Source organism: Corvus cornix, chromosome 26 (assembly GCF_000738735.6).
Source record: "Corvus cornix cornix isolate S_Up_H32 chromosome 26, ASM73873v5, whole genome shotgun sequence".
Taxonomy (NCBI): Eukaryota; Metazoa; Chordata; class Aves; order Passeriformes; family Corvidae; genus Corvus; species Corvus cornix.
In genome coordinates this window covers 4,420,650-4,437,663 of record NC_046354.1, presented here as the reverse complement: position 1 = coordinate 4,437,663, position 17,014 = coordinate 4,420,650, and the positions used below count along the sequence as shown (strand labels likewise).

The window sequence follows — 17,014 nt, the reverse complement described above, 5'->3', positions numbered from 1 at the left end:
TTTAGAGCCCCTTCCAGTGCCTAAAGGGACTCCAAGAAAGCTGGAGAGGGGCTTTGGACAAGACCTTGGAGTGATAGGTCAAGCGGAATGGCTTCCCACTGCCAGAGGGCAGGGTTAGATGGGACACTGGGAAGGAATTCCCCCCTGTGAGGGTGGGGAGGCCCTGGCACAGGGTGCCCAGAGCAGCTGTGGCTGCCCCTGGATCCCTGGAAGTGTCCAAGGCCAGGTTGGATGGGGCTTGGAGCAGCCTGGGATGGTGAAAGGTCCCTGCCCATGGTAGAGGGTGGGACTGGATGAGCTTTAAGTTCCTCACAGTTACAGAATGAGGCACCAGGTCTGGTCTGAATTTTTAATAGAGGAGAACATTTCACTTTTTGCCTTTCTTTCTACCAGATGAGTTCCTGTCACTCTGCACAGCCCTCTGGAGTGCCTCCCTGCAATTGGGAAATTTTTATTGCAGCTGAACTGAGCTGACAGGCAGAATGGTTTGTTTTTTCTCTCTTTCTCTCTCTCTGGGAAAGTCTCCATCTGATGATCAGAAACAAATAGTTATTATGAACATTAGAAGTTGCATTGCTACCTACTTGTCAATATTATAATTTTTCATATCAAGTTTGATGGCTGCTTTTTTACTTAACCAATGTTAGCAGCCATGGGGAGATCTGTTATCTCCATACTGCATTCCCTGCTGCAGTTTATACCTCACAGTGATTCCCCTAATCCTTATGTACAGGAAACACTTCTCCTTATTTATCTTAAACCCATGAGATTGCCCTTTTTCTCTCCAGAGTAGGAAGTCAATCATTGCTAATTTGTTGCTCTGCTTTTATGTTTAGAGAAACTTTTGGCATATTCTAAGAAGATATTTTAAGAATTCATGCTGGTTTTGGCTGATAGAAAGTTAATTTTCTTCTGAGTAGCTCATGGGGTGCCATGGTTTGGATTTTTGCTGGAAAAAAAGGTTGATAACACAGGGGTGTTTCAGTTATTGCTGAGCAGGGCTCACACAGAGCCACGACCTTTTTTGCTGCCCACCCACCAGTGGGCTGTGGGTGCACAGGAGCTGGGGGGACATAGCCAGGCCAGCTGAGCCAGGAATGGATATTCCACCCCTATGGCATCATGCTCAGTGTTTAGAGCTGGGGGAAGAAGGGGGGATGTTGGGAGTGATGGTGTTTTTCTTCCAAAGTGATGGAGCCCTGTTTTCCTGGGCATGGCTGAACACCTTCCTGCCCATGAAAAGTGGGGAATGAATTCCTTTTTTGCTTTACTTGCATGCACAGCTTTTATAGAGTCATAGAATGCCAGACTGGCTTGGGTTTGAAGGAACCTTAAAATTCATTTTGTTCTACCCCCTGCCATGGGCAGGGGCACCTTCCACGCTCCCAGGGTGCTCCAAGCCCCGTCCAGCCTGGCCTTGGACACTTCCAGGGCTGGGGCAGCCACAGGTGCTCTGTGGGAAACCTGTGCCAGGGCACCCTCCCAGGGAAGAATTCCTTCCCAATATCCCATCTAACCCTGCCCTCTGGCAGTGGGAAGCCATTGACCCTTGTCCTGTCACTCCAGTTCCTTATGAGCAGTCCCTGTCTGGCTGCCTTGGAGCCCCTTTAGATCCTGGAAGGTGTTGTGAGGTCTCTACACAACCTTCTCTTTTCCTTTACCTGTTAAAAGGATCTCAACCCATGAGTTACTCTTCCAGTTCTCTCCCATCCCACCAGGGAACAGTGAGCACATGGCTGTTTGGGGCTCAGTTGCCATCTGGGGTTAAACCAGGACAGAAATTAAAGCCAGGCTTTAGCCATTGTGGAAAGACGTGCAGTTCCATTAGAAATCCATCTTGTTCTAAGTGTAGGACTGTGGAATTAGGTCAGGCACACCCTGCGTACGCGTGTTTCCTGCTTGCTCATATTTCTGAGAATAATTGTACATGGGAATGTTTTTGTAGACTTAAAGGAGTGTTGTCACCTTAAAAATGAGTTGTTTGGAGTTTTATTTCAGTCCTGATGGTTAGGCTGTGGTTTAGGAAGAGGGGAGGATTGTTCACCAGCTGATTCACTCACTGCTGGTCCTTCCCCGTAAAGCCGCTCATTTCTACTATTTTTGCTCTCTTACACCTTCTCTCTTGGCATGCCACATGACAGCGAGACCCTGTATAAGCTGTCAGACCTTTTAGCAAGGGCTTTACTCCTCAATGGATTTGGCAGCTAGGCTTTTCATTATTTTTCTTCGAAGTCTCTGTGAAGTTCTTCATACCTAAAATACTCTATAATGGCTCTTTAAAAAAAACTCCAAGGATAAGGAGTATATCTTTATAAAGATAATAAAATACTGTATTTATATAATACAATAAATAAAAAGTAGAGACATCAGCACATTTGTACTGATGCTTTTGTGTTTTCTTTTGCTTAATAAATGTGCTGTATCTAAATGGGTTTTCCTTGCTGGCCATGTTGCAGTATTTGAGTTTCTTTTCGTGGCACACATTACCTTGTTTATGGTGGTTTGTGCAAGTGAAGCCATTTAGCTCTTCCAGTAGTGGGGTGAGAACTGTATGCATTGGGAAGTGGCTTTGGATGTGCCTCAGATTCCTTAGGGTGGGGAAGGATAACGTGCTGAAGATCATCCCAGCCTCTTTACATTCCAGAACACTTCCTACTTATAAATTGCAAAGAACAAGGATCAGCCTTTTTATCTCTGCAAAGCATTTGCAGCATGAATTGTTTGTGCCAAAGGTTCATTGCTAAATAAAAGTGTTTCCACTTTGTGATTAAAAACAATTTAAATATGATTTCCATGTTTTTCCCTCAACAAAAGACAAGATTCTAGTCAAGTTCAAATAGAGATGATTTCACTGGGACCACCAGCACAGGGTCTGGAGAGCAGAGATGTTTGTGCAGTTGCACAGCTCATTCTTGACATTGTTGTGTTCCAGAGGAAGAAGGGGCCCCCATGCTCCAAGTGCGGCAAAACCAGCGGCCAGAGCCAGATGGGAATTTTGATTTTTGATTCTGACACTGAGTCCCGTTAAAACAATTAAAATCCCAGCCTTTCTCTGGCTGGAGGAGCTCTTTCTCTGATCTTTAGTGCTGAACGTGACATGGGGCTTTTGCTGCTCCTCATTGCCCAGCTCCTACAATCCAGCTGTGAGGCTTCAGCTCCTCTGTGGACTTGTCCTTACCTGATCCTTCAGGATCTGAGCACACAGACAAACCACAGAGAAGTGAGGAAAGACATCAGGCTGCCTGTTCATTCTGTGGTACCAGCCAATTTACTCTTCCCAAAGGGTGGGAACATGCATGGAAGGAGCCTTCTAAGGACTCTGGTAACCAGGGACTATTTGTCCTGCTAGCACAGGGGAATTGCTGGTGCATGGCCAGGGAGGTGAGCAGTGAACGTGCTACAAGTCAGAGTAACACCTGAGTAGGCAGTGGGCCTGCTGCTCTGATCCTGAGGATTAGGTCTCCTCCTCTGTGTCCCTGTTTTCTCTCATAAAACACTTCCCTGCAGTGCTTCCCAGGGCTCTTAGGAGCAATGAGCAGTTAATATTTGTAAAAAGCTTTGAAGATGAATAGTGCTAATTATTATTTATAGGCATTCATTCTCACCACGGGTAGTTTGCCTTGATCCTGGGCATGAAAGGAAACCAGGACATTTGTAAGCTGGTCAGGCAGGAGTTTGGCCTTGAAGTCTTTATGTACTTGTTTCCCCACTGGGTTCTGGGTGTGTTTGCAATATATTTGTCACGTTAAATGACCAGTTTGGGGATTTATTTTACCAGCCAGATGTGCCAAAAGATCTTTTCTCATTTCCCTCAATTCTGCTGACACACGATGTGCAGGATTTTGGCAGGCCAAGAGGGGCCAGGAGACAGGGAAATGCCATCAGCCTGAGCAGGGTCAGATGATGGGCAGGACTGGATGTTCCATTTCCAGGAAAGAGGAAAGTCAGATCTTATGCTTGGGGAGAGCCACCACATTGCAAAGAGCAGCTGGTTCTAGTGTGTTTTGCTGGTGCTCAACTTAGTGTAACAGAAAAGGAGGAGGGTGTCAAACAGCTGGGGTGTTTTTTCCCTACCAATCCTGCTTAGCAGATTAAGCAGCAAAACGGGGGAAATGCCGAAGGAAAATTCATGTGTTGTAGTTCCTGCCTAACTGGTGTGTGTTCTGTAAATAAGTTCTGAGCTGCTGTTGTTAAGGGCTCTGCTGAGGGGTGTGCAGGGTCTCTGCATTTAATTCAGAGCTTGAGGTGATGAACAAAGATTTCAACATTCGCCCAAGCCAGTTTGCTTGTTGAGAAATTCAGTCTGTTGGTGTTCGTGCTATTCGACATCACTTAAATGGGGCTTGTAAAGCAGAGCTCTGGGGAAGTTACGGAGTCTAAATGTCCCTGGATAAAGCTGCTCTTTGCCTTCATATACTCTGCTTATTGATCTGACTTCCTGCCTAAATTCTCCTCTCTGCTGAGTAACGCGTTAAATAATCAAGAGATTGTTCAGGCACCACAAGAGGAGGTTGTTGGCAGAGCTGCAGCAATTGAGCACTCCTGGAAGAAAAGAGGCCCAAGAAGTAAATTTTATGCTTGTCTTGTTTTCTTAATGGAGTTCTTGTCAGCTTGCAGAGCATATTCTGTTCCCTGGTGAGCATGGTAGCATCAGTTTTATCAGGGATATTGTTTCAATACAGGAAAGTTAAGGTGGGGGGGGAAAGAGTTCCTGAGCCACAACCCAGTGTGGTGTCTGCTCCTCTGAGCAACCTGGGCTAGTGGCAGGTGTCCCTTGAGATGCTTTAAGGTCCCTCCAACCCAAAGCATTCTGGGGTTCCTCCTGACAGCTGGCAAGTCTCGAGAATGACTCCCCTTGAGGGCTTTCCCTTAGGGTTAGGGTTATGATTATGTATCTGCTCGACAAGGGTATTCTTTTCCCCATCTCAAAATATTTTGCCCTAAGTAAATCAAACTGCATTTTAAAAAACAGGTTTTGGCTTTCAGTGCAGTTACCAAATTGTAAAGCATTTTGGTTCAGATCACAGATTGCAGAATGTTCTGAGTTGAAAGGGACCCACAAAGATCATTAAGTCCAGCTCTTCAGAGGATTGAATGCACAACCTTGGTGTTACCAGCGTCACGCTCCAGGCAACTGACCTAATCTCAGGGTGAAAATATACAGTGTAATAATTCCATGAATGTGTTTGAAATCACAGTATCAGTTCTATGAATACTTTAATATTTGCAGTCTTGAGAAATTCCATTTCCTCACAATATCAGTGCTATGAAACAGGGGAATAGTTGACTTTTTGTTCCACTGGACATTGTCAATTCTGGAATTGATTTAAAGGCTCTTGGCGGGGGGGGGGTGGGCTTTGGGCTTCTTTTCCCCTCCAGGGTGTTTTAGAGTATGTAGGTTTTCGTATTTAGGTTTACCTCCACACCCCTTTGTCCCACTGCCCGGCACTGCTGGACTTTCTGCCACGCCTTTGCTGCTCTGACATGGGAGAAGAGGGCAGAGGATTGCTCAGATTGTTCACAGGGAGTTTGTGTTACCTTTGCTCACGTAAAAGATTTCTTCATGTGTGACCAGGTCCATCCCACTTAAGATGTTCTTCTTAAGGTTCTTCCCCCAGAGGGTTCTGGGGCACTGAACAGGCTCCTCAGGGAATGGGCATGGCCCCAAGGCTGCCAGAGCTTCAGGGACAGGGTGGGATGGTTGGGCTGTCTGTGCAGGGCCAGGAGCTGGACTTGATGATCCCTGTGGGTCCCTTCCAGCTCAGGGTATTTCATGATTCTCCCTGGAGGATGCTTGGTCACACAGTTTAGTTGTAGGTGGTCCTGTGAGCAGCTGGGAGGCCAACTCTCGTACTGATATTCTCCAACTCCAGGTATTCTGTGATAGTGCTGGGCAGCATTCACAGGGACTGCTGGGTTTCTGGTGGCACTGCTGAGGGGTTTCTCCAGGCAGCCAGGACAGGAAAGCAGCCTGGAAGGTGTGGGGAGAGCGAGTTTTACCACACTGGGTATTTTGGTAAGAGCGGAGGAGAAGGCAATGCTCCGGGTGCTGTTCAGATTGCTGGGACTGAGATGACCCTTGGGGGCTCCCTGTGTCGCTGGTCCTGCCAGCCAGAGCCTTTAAAAAAATAAATGGTTTTGTTGTTGCCAAAAATCTTCCTTTGGATGACCATCACATGATGTGTAAGCAGCAGATTTTCTAAAAATATACAGATATAATAACGTTGGCAACTTCAAATTGGGTTTACGGAATAAAAGGAATGAGCTGTTATTCCTTTTTTAAATTCTCATTAAGAGTAAAATGCTTAATTCAGACCACCAGTAACAATGGGCTTGAAACCCACCACTGAACTGCTCATTAAGGCCTTGACCCTCAGCAGGTGCTGGCCAGAAACTCAGCAACTCTGACTTGGCATTTTGCTATTTTATTGGTGCTGTGTTCTATCTGCTTTGTCTTTGCTGTGGCAGTGTTCTGCCAGGCGTCAGAGATGGCACCCACAGGCCCTGCAGTCTTCATTCATCCAAGGGAAAGACACAGGACAATTGTTCTGCAGGGGGGAAATTGGAAAAAATCATTAATGAGGAAATTGGTGTTTTATGTTTGAGAGAGTGAAAGGAAAACACTTGACGGAAGGAAATCGCTTTCTTGATGCCAAGAAAGGAGAGCTGGTTCTTATCCAGGGCAAGATAAATGCCAGAGAGAGTGAGGGAAAGAGACGGAAAAGAGATCTGATCTCTTAGGAGATACAGAGGAGTGAAGTGGGTCTTAAAGATAGAAACAAGGAGGAAGAATTTCACTTGGAAAAAATGGGAGCGGTGTCTCTGCATATGCTGGAAGAGCATTCCAGATTTGAGTGGCATTGGTTAAAGCATCGTGTGTGGGGCTGCTCCAGCCACGGCCATTCTGCACCGTACGAGTGTTTGTTGTGGGACTGTCCTGGGTTAAATAGTGGGGGGAGCACTGTGTGATGGCACAGGATAAATCAAGAAGAAAGAACCAAAACCAAGCAATGACTGGGAGCAAGGAACCTCGTGGTCAAACCTCAGTGGTTAAGAGGCAATGCCTGAGCTGTTAACTGGGAAAATGTTATATTGCAGCCTGTAACCATGTTATAGAGTTCATTTGGCCAGGTCTGGGAGTCAAGAATAGAAACATTTCTAAAGGGCTCCAGAGGTCTGGAGGAGTTGCCAGGAAGGTATTTGCAGGAACATACGTGCGATCTAAAGACATCAGTGACTTTAGACTCAGCTTTAAAAAAGTGAAGGTCTGTAGATTAAATAGATTTAATAGACCCCTGATTACTTTAAAAGCTTTTTTCCTCTCTTCCTAGGTGAGGGTAGGGGCGTAACTAGCACCATAAGCCTCTGAAACACAGTTAAATACCTGAAGAAATGCCTTTTGAGCCTGAGGCACCTTGCTTGTGGTACCAGATACAGGGATTTGAACTTCATTGTTTGGGAGTTTCTTCCAAAACTAACAACCTGGATTCTCTCTCCAGCTCTTCTCTTAGGAAACGCCACCAACTCCTCACAGCACGGAGGCCCAGCATGAATGGGAACTGTGCTGGGGGCACAGACTGGTTGAGAAATCTGGAGTCCAGTTGTCCTGTGGAAAACAGAACTGTAGCAGCCCATGAGTCAGAAGAGAGTTCTGTGTTAGGAGGTCACAGCCCTGCAGTTCCCAGGACTGAGGGTAAGGATAAGGTCCTCAACCTTGTAGCCTTTAAGGGAAATTATTTTTTGGGCTTTGAGGGGTGTTCTGTTTCGGAAAATGTTCCAGTATCACAAGGCAGTTTGCACTGGGGAGTATGTGCCTTGCCTGTGCCAGGCTGCCCTAAAGGACACAAGTTCACAGCAGAGTTCAGCATCTTTGGAACCCATCCCATGGGAATGCCCTGGCTGGCCTGAGGCTGTCCCTGAACAGATTCACTGGAGGCACCGGGGCAGTCCTGTGTGCCCACCACAGACTGGCACTGGGCACTGCTGCCTTACACCACTGTGGTGAGGTGTGTGCTGCTGCTCAGCTTCCTGTGGGGGTCCTGCCAGCAGTCTGGGTCTGTGTTTCTGGCCTTGCTTAATTCCTGTGCTCCTGCTCTTTGCACCTGAATCCATCTTGCTTTAACAAGGAACATTAAGCATCATGGCTCACCAAAACAGCCAGCTGCTGGTTCAATTCAGTAACAGCCCAGTTTGATGTCATATAACATTACCCTGACAGTTATGGCTGTTGGCATCCTTAATTATTGCATGACTCAGTTTTCTCATTTCAGTAGGAAGTGTTACTATGAAATGATGTTTTTCAATAAATCCTCTCTTCCCCTTGCAATGTTTGTTTGTGTCCCTCAGGTTTGGATTCTGAATGCCGACACAACACTTGCCCAGTAAGTCCCCAGATCAGTAGCATGCTGTCTGCTCCTGAAGAACCTCACAGCTGCCATATCCCAGATGGAAATAAGAGACAGTTGGAATATTTTAATACCCAGGAACGCCATGGATGCTGTGCATTGTCTTCAAGCAGCACTTCCCAGACAGTAGCTCCAGAGAAAGTGACCCTGGTGGTGGATGGCACCCGCTTTGCAGTGAATCCCCAGATCTTCACTGCTCACCCTGACACCATGCTGGGAAGGTGGGTCACTGCCGGTACTTTCAAGGTACCTCAAGACAGTCTAAAATTCTTCAAAATGGAATAAACATTCCACACGGTGACCTCAGTAAGAATTTGGCTGTGAGTGAGGCCCAGAAGACCTGAGCAGATGGAGAGGTGGTAGTTCTCTAGATAAGTCTCCCTTTGGTCCACTTCAATTAAAAAATGCACACTTTTAGCCAAACATGGTCTACTTTTGCCTTCTCCCCAAGTGTTTGCCTGGTCTGTCAGCAGTACATCTGTCCTCAGCTGATAACCTTCCTCCTGAATGGGGAATATGATAATGCTCCATCCCCTCCTGCTGCCACCCCTTGATACTCTCCCTAAAGAGAAGTTACTCAGCTCCTGCTGAGAGGTTGGAGCCTGTTGCTGCACCAAGAAATCCTTGTGTGCTGTATTGCCAGCACTTTCCCCCCTCCGTGACCAAAGGGTTCTGTCGGGTCAGTGACCCTTGCATGGCTTATTGTGTAAAACAAGGCATCAAAAGCCATGTGGAGTTATTTGGTGTAGGTCAGAGCAAGGGCTTTATTGTCGGGGTTTTCTGCCCCAGGACTGAATGATCTGTTCCTTTGGCTTGTTCCTTAGAGTGCAGTAGCCGTAGCAACAGAGGCCAGCCCTCCTCTTGTCCTTATTTACTATGGAAGAGATTGGAGTGGAGGTTTAAGTTACTGTATCTCTGTGTGACTGCTGGGCTTCACCACAGAATCATGGAATGGCCTCAGTTGGAAGGGACCTTAAAGCTCAGTTCATTCCACCCCCTGCCATGGGCAGGGACACCTTCCCCTCTCCCAGGTTGTTCCAAGCCCTGTCCAGCCTGGCCTTGGACACTCCCAGGAATCCAGGGGCAGCCACAGCTTCTCTGGGCAGCCTCTGCCAGGGCCTCCCCACCCTCACAGGGAAGAATTTTTTTAACCCCAAAGCACCTGTTTGTCTCTGAAATAAATACATTTCGATGGTCTTGTGCACTTACATAGTTCTTTACCTCTCCAGAATGTTTGGACCAGGCAGGGAATACAATTTCACCAGGCCAAATGAGAAGGGCGAGTACGAGATCGCAGAAGGGATCAGCTCAGCCGTGTTCCGCACCGTGCTGGTAAGGGCGGCTCTGCAGATGGGGAGAAAAGGAGGAAACGATCTGTTTGTCACATGTGCTCAGCTGAGACATCTCCAGGCAGCTGCACTCCCTGGGACATTCTGTTTTTACATTTTGCATTGTGATTCCTAAAGAAAAAATACTGTAGGCTTTGGTATAAGTCCACATTTCAGATATTTGCTGATGTTGCCTTTTACCTTTTCTATGTCCTGCTGTTGTAATTCCTGAGCTGTATCCTGACCCTGTGGTTGCATATAAATGCATATTGCATATGAGATGTTATGAAACCGTGTGCCATGGAAAAGTTTTAACTGGAGCTCATCATTTATCAGACCCTAGAGGATCTGCAAAGAGACGTAGATTCTCAGACAAGCAGGGCTGGTTTACTGTTCACAGAGCTATAAATAGCTTCAGTATCTCTCCATTTGTAAACAAAACAAAGAACTAATTAAGAATTATCATAGTCCAAGATGTCTTAATTTTTCTCTCCAAAATCTGTCCCTTTATTCACAGGATTATTACAAAACTGGAATCATTAATTGCCCTGATGGGATTTCCATCCCAGACCTTCGAGACACGTGTGATTACCTGTGCATAAACTTCGATTTCAACACAATCAAATGTCAAGATTTAAGTAAGTATGGAGAGAAATCAGCTCTTAGGAGGTCATCTGCAGGGCACTGAGCACTCTGATCCTGATTCAGTGCAGTTCTTCATCTTGTGCTTTAGTTTAAGCATGAACGTGTGGATTTCTCTGGGGCTCAAGCTGCATTTAAAAAGCTTCCTTTTGGCTGCTTCAATCCTAAGTGAAGTGACTGAATCCTTCAGAACACAGGCACCTTGATCCAAAAGCAAATTATAAACATTTTAGCCTCTTTTTGTAACGGAGGCTGAGCAGAGCTTGCTGTTACTGCCAACAAAATGAAGGCTAAAAGCAGGATTATAACCCCTATCCAAAATGTACCGGAGAGTCATGAATAATTTAAGATAAAGGCTGATGGGCAGAGCAGGAACCAAGGATACCCAATCTGGAAAGTAGTTGAATTTCTGGTCATGAAGGGATTTGATTGGGAGTAGCTTTTTGGTGGGCATGCTGGCAAAAAAAGTACTTTTAACACTGGCAGGTCTGTGAAAGGCACTTTACCAAAATGGGGTGTGTGGTATCATAATGTGGGTGGAATTTCCTGCCCTGTTCTCTGGTGAGTGATCACAGAGAAGGCAGCAAAATGTACTTTCAAGGGCAGAGGTTGTTGCTGGAAATTCAAGTTAAGTATCATAATGAATTAATTATTTAGTCTGTTACTGTTTCACTGTATTGATTGGAGCTTGGTGGGTTTTTAATGGGAGTGGAATGGTTCTGCAGTACAATTTGCATCCCATTTGAAATGCAGTCTGCACTTCTGATTTTGCCAGTTCTGGATCTGGAGGCTGTCGATGTGTCTGAACATATGTTGAGCATTTTGTCTGAAGAAGGATGCTGGCTGTGCTCTCGGATGGATCTGGGAAGTGCAGAGCTGAGACATATTTTCATAGTGTAGCAAAGCTCCTGTGATCTGTGTCTCCTCAGGTGCTCTGTTACACGAGCTCTCCAATGACGGGGCTCACAAGCAATTCGACAGCTACCTGGAGGAGCTGATCCTGCCCATCATGGTGGACAGCGCGAGGAAGGGGGAGCGGGAGTGTCACATCGTCGTGCTGACGGATGAAGACACTGTGGACTGGGATGAGGATCATCCACCTCCCATGGGAGAGGAGTATTCACAAAGTAAGGGCTCTGCACTGTGTTCCACACACACCCAGCCATAAGGAAAGGACACATTCCCAAACTGGCTTCCTCCAGGAGGAGATGCTGGCACATGGAGCCCTGATTTGTGTGCTGTGTATGAGCTGGTGCTGCTGGAGGCAGGATGCCTGGCTAGTTAGAACTGATCCCAGCACTCACTGCACTTTTCCTTCTGTTTCTGCCTCCCCCTCAGCCTTTTCCTGGCTCCTTAGTGAGGGAATACTCTTTGCTTTACACTCCCATCACCACCCAGTCTATCGAGACTGTGATGTGCATCTCTGCCCTCCCACAAGGAAGAACAATTAATCCCAATGAGGAGAACAGACACCTGAAGTAATTCTTGGAAACCACATCTGACTTTTGGCACAGCAGGGCACGTCAGAATTAGGGAGAAGGTTCCTCGTCGTAGATTCTAATAATCCTTTTTATTTCTCAAGTCCTTTACAGTTCCAAGCTGTACAGATTCTTCAAGTACATCGAGAACCGGGACGTGGCAAAAGCTGTGTTAAAGGAACGGGGCCTGAAGAACATTCGCATTGGCATCGAAGGTAAATTGCTGCTTCAGCAGGGGAAATGCAGAACCAGGTGACTCCACAGTCAGTAAAGCCTGGTTTCCTCTGGACTCCAGGCATTTCCTTGTTTACTCTGTGTTTTACATTTATCTTTATGAAACCAGTTAAAACTCAGCATGTTCTTCTTTCACCTCTACTGTGTTCCACTGAAATTGGCCAGGAGGCTTAAAAGTTAAAGGAAAGTAAAAAGTACATAACATGTACAAGAAAGACTCATCTCCTTAGGAATAAGTAAACAGGAAACAGGAGTCAAATGCTTCCACCTACTGATCCAAACATTCCCTTAGGGAGCTTACAGAATGCTGGGCCTTATCCTGGGAGACTTTATTATTTTTATAGTAGCTGTGTTTGCTTACAGAATGGCTGGTGCTGTGCAGCACCTGTAGACTGACTACACACAGTGCTGCACCCTCTTGTCAGAGAACCATGGAATTATTTAGGTTGGAAAAACCCTCTGAGATCATTGAGTCCAACCACTAACCCAGCACTGCTAAGCCACATCCACACGTCTTCTAAATCCCTCCAGGGATGGTGACTCCACCACTGCCCTGGACAGCCTGTGAAGGTGAAGAAATTTTCCCTAATATCCAGTCTAAATCCCCCCAGCACAGCTTGAGGCTGTTTCCTCTTGTCCCTTCCCTTGTTCCCTGGGAGCAGAGCCTGACCCCCCCCCTTGGCTGCCCCCTCCTGTCAGGGAGTTGTGCAGAGCCACAAGGTCCCCCCTGAGCCTCCTTTGCTCCAGGCTGAGCCCCTTTCCCAGCTCCCTCAGCCACTCCTGGAGCTCCAGACCCTTCCCCAATTCCGTTCCCTTCCCTGGACACGCTCCAGCCCCTCCATGTCTCTCTTGTCATGAGGGGCCCAAAATTGAACACAGCACTCAAGGTGCCTCAGCAGTGCCCAGCACAGGGGGACAGTCACTGCCCTGGGCCTGCTGGACACACCATGGCTGGTACAGCCCAGGTGCCCTTGGCCTTGTGGCCCACCTGGGCATATCTCAGCTCATGTTCAGCCTTGACTCCTCTCATTTTCTCCCCACATAACCTCACAATATCCTCATAGTCTCCTGATTTGTCTGCCCCCTTTTCCTTCTCCTCCTCACTGGCTCATCTTCTGGCACATAGGGATGACCTGCTCCTGGAGCTTTAAGTTTTGTTTCTTGAAGGATGTCCAGCGTTCCAGGACTCCTTTGTAGGGGGAAAGAGAGCAGTCTTTTGCAAGCCAGTAATGCTAAATGTGGAATCTGAGCATTTGTCTGGAATCTGAGCATTTGTCTTCTGAGTTGTGTGTGTCTCACCCTGACCCCACAGTCGTTCCTCCCTGAATGTTCTGGAATCCTATTGGCACTTTGTGAGTCAGAGAGGTGCAGTGGAGCTGACTGGCTGTCTGTGTTTCCAGGGTATCCCACCTGCAAAGAGAAGGTGAAGAGGAGGCCCGGCGGACGCTCCGAGGTGATCTACAACTACGTGCAGCGGCCGTTCATCCAAATGTCCTGGGAGAAGGAGGAGGGCAAGAGCCGCCACGTTGATTTCCAGTGTGTTCGGAGCAAATCCCTGACAAACCTGGTCACGGTGGGGGATGATGTTTCAGAGGACCACGAGGTTATAATGCATCACCCCCCACAAGTGGATGAACTGGACAGGCTGAATGCCCCCTTCTCCCAAATGGTTGTTAATGATCTACCGGATTAGAGTGGCTCAGGGTGGAGAATCCTGCTGGATGTGGGAACCTCTCGCCGTAGTTTCATCCCAGGTGATGGGACACAGACTCCTGCAAGGTGCTTTATCCTCGTTCATGCTCTTACTACGTTGTCGTATTTCAAGCATGTTAATAAAGAGCCACACTCTGTAGTATTAATTGTGCAATCAAAAGCAACGTCTCCTCAGACAAAAAGAAATGATCTGTTGTTTCTACTACAAAGGCTTGTGGATTGTGGGTGCTCAATATTTTATCTAAACTTCTGAGAGAAGAGCACAAGTGTGTAGAAACGTCTTGTTTGACATGAGAGAGGAAATCCTGGGCATGTCAAGACAAAGCTTTCCTTTACCATTAGGCACAACTTTGTTTTTGTGAGGATCACAAAACATCAAAGCAGGACAGTTGATATTGTTGTCAACCAGCAGAAATGTAGCACAGCGTGACAGCAAAACTCTGAGCGTGGAGGAATCTGTTTGCACTGCCACCTGGCTTTGGATCCAGCGTGGTGTACTGCTGCCCCAGGGAAGCAGGAAGCAGTTCCATAGGAAGCGTATGCCTGTTCACAGGAATCCCCCATCTATACTTCTCCATGAGATGGAATCACTGTTTTTAGGGATGTTTTCTGTTAAGTTCAGTAAAATGAGTAGATCATGCTGAAGGAAAACCCAAAAGAGACTGTAGCTGATATTTTACCAACAAAGTAAATCTGTTAATAGCCAAATAGATGTAAGAAGCTTTCTAGAAGTGACTGTGCATGCTGAAGACTTTGAGTTGTCTTCTCCATCCCCCTGCTAAGACAAATAAAGCCAATGGAGTAGCTCCCAGTTTACTACCTGAGTAAAATCCTTGGTCTCATCAACCTTAAGTCAGTCAGAATTGCTGTAGACTCTCCAAGGAGCTGCTGCTGCAGCTTTAAACAGCCAGCTACTTTCTTCCCAATTTGGAATTGACTGGACCATTTTGCTGTCAGGCAGGTAAGAAATACCAATAGTAAACCAGCCCTCAGTAGGGAAAATGCACATACCTGGGAACAACTCTCCTTTGCTCCTCTGAGTGTATTATCCTGACCTAGGTAAGGCTCTGGGAATTTGGGTTCAGGGCCAACAAAGCTGTGACTGTGAGAACAGGCACCCTCCAGGCTGGTTTAGCTCGGGTAGATTGGAGCCTCCCTGGTCCTGCTCCTGCAGCACTGAGTTCCCTGTAGGAGTTAGAAGTAGGAATTCCCTGTAGGAACTGTCTTAATCCCTGATGAGCACACACTGAGCTCAGCACTGCCAGCTGAGCTGAGGGCACCCAGACCAGGGCTGCCTCACAAAGCCATCCCTTCTGATGGCTGTGTAAAGGCTCTGTGCATGCAAATCAGAGTTTTTAAACTTGCTGCTGGTGCAAAGAAAAGCTGAAACCATTCAAGAAGAAAGAGAGGGACAGCTCCTCACAAAGCTGGTTCAGGTCAGTGCTGCTCTGGCAGTGGTGTTGAAACCTGGATCACTTGGGTTTTGAGTTACCTGATCAGACTTGGCAAAATTGAGGTGTAGATATCAGTCTGGCCCTAGGAAGTTTAATCCTTTTTTTGGCGGGGCTGCAACATCAAGCAAATTTGTATTGTTTTCCTGACTGCCAAGTGCATGGTGGGTTGAGCGGTGAAGTTTGCTGCTGGTTGCTGCTAAGGTGTTTGTGGTTTTCAGTGCAAATAACAAGATCAAGCAGAAAATTTTAGTTGCAAGTAACAAATCTCTGCTAAGGCACATTTTAGTTTCCATTAGTAAGGATACAGGTTCCATTCTCTCAGTGTTTCCGTTCTTAGCTTCTTTCCCAAGTGCAGCAAATTGATTTCTCCTAAAAAGAAGTGCCTATGGGAAGATTTCAGGACCTCCTAAGAGTCCCAGGGGTTCAGATGCCCAAATTCCACTTGACTACTTTTGAAAACCCCTCTCTGTGTGTCACTGGGTCAGTAGAGAGAAGTGTCCTTTGGTGCCTGCACAGAGCTGGGGTGATGTGCAGACACTCCGTTACTGCTCCAGATGAATTGCTGTTGTGTAGTAGAGAAAGGAAGACACATGGACCATGAACCTCCACCAGGGGCCAGACCAACCCCATTCCTTGCCCTGGTGATGAGCTGTTCCCCCAGGACAAATGGAAGCACTGGTGAGCCCAGCAGTGGTGGAACTTGTCCCTAGACCCCAGCAGTGATGGCCCCCAGGCCCTGTGATTATGTTTTTCAGTGTGTATTTATTTTCCCAGCAGTCAGGTTTAATTAATTGAGTGTTGGTATTGCCCAGCTGAGCTGGAATTGGAGGTTTCCACACGTTCTGCTCTAAGAACTGAAGTGTTGGTGGTGTTCAGAGCTCCTCCTCAGGACTGTGTCAAGACATCAGGTGCTGAGAGTTGCACCTCGATGGCACCTTTTGGGATCTGACAGCTAAGGTACCATGTCCAGCCAAACTAAATCCCAGTGGGTGTGTCCCTGAGCCCAGGCTCAGCTCGGCCTCTGGAAGAATTCAGACAGTTTATTAAACTGCGCCAGGCCCTCTCGGGAGTTACAGACTGTCAATGCCTGTAGGAGCTTGTGGTTCCCTGTGCAATCAACTGGACCTTCAGCATGGGATGGAGAGACCCAGCTCCCATGATTTCCATGCAGTTTTTAACCACTCACCCCCTGAGTTTATTGGCTTTCCCAAGTAATTGCTCATTTTGGATTTTAAATTTTGTTAGTAGAGTGAGTTCCATTGGAACATTGAATCAAATTTTAAGTGTGTTTGCTTTTCCTCCTCTCATGCTCACCTACTTCAAGTACAAGGTCAACTTCTGTCTTACTCTAGATGTACTGAAGTGCTCCCTGTGCTGTGTATGAACCCCAGATGTATGGTCTCTTTTCTGTATTAAAGTATAAATTATATGTGACTTGTTTGCCCCTTTAAAAATTGTTTTAAATGTGGAGTAGAAGAAGTCAGGGCACAGAGAGCTATGAGGTTTCACCTCCTTGCTTCATAAAGTGGGTTGTGATTCCAAAGTCTTAGGAGTAGTTTGGCATCAGCCAGAGCCTGGTTTGGCAGGGAAGTGTTCCCACCATTTGTGCTGAGAGGACCTCAAGGTTCACTTCATCCCTACATCTGATTGCAGTGATGTTCTAAAGAAAGCACAAACACTCCTTGACCCACAAACTGCAGCATCTCTAACAAGCCCCAGTCTTTTTGGTCAGGGCTATGAAAAGTGCTCTCCACTTCTAC

At 46.8% G+C, this 17,014-nt stretch overlaps 1 protein-coding gene across 7 annotated transcripts in view; it reads left to right on the top strand.

Annotated features, from left to right (window-relative positions):
- The window catches only part of KCTD20 (potassium channel tetramerization domain containing 20), a 30,277-nt gene extending 13,589 nt beyond the window's left edge, over window positions 1-16,688 (top strand). For 4 of the 7 annotated variants that reach the window (XM_039565309.1, XM_039565311.1, XM_010404457.4 and 1 more), the window contains 7 exons: window positions 7,500-7,693; window positions 8,347-8,626; window positions 9,635-9,737; window positions 10,251-10,371; window positions 11,305-11,502; window positions 11,958-12,068; window positions 13,488-16,688. In XM_039565309.1, the coding sequence (XP_039421243.1) occupies window positions 7,500-7,693; window positions 8,347-8,626; window positions 9,635-9,737; window positions 10,251-10,371; window positions 11,305-11,502; window positions 11,958-12,068; window positions 13,488-13,780 (1,300 nt within the window). In that variant the 3' untranslated portion in view covers window positions 13,781-16,688. Of the gene's footprint in view, window positions 1-393; window positions 486-7,499; window positions 7,694-8,346; window positions 8,627-9,634; window positions 9,738-10,250; window positions 10,372-11,304; window positions 11,503-11,957; window positions 12,069-13,487 lie in introns of all 7 variants that reach the window. The other 3 variants (XM_039565313.1, XM_010404458.4, XM_039565310.1) reach the window with 2 other exon arrangements.
- The last annotated feature ends 326 nt before the right edge of the window (window positions 16,689-17,014 follow it).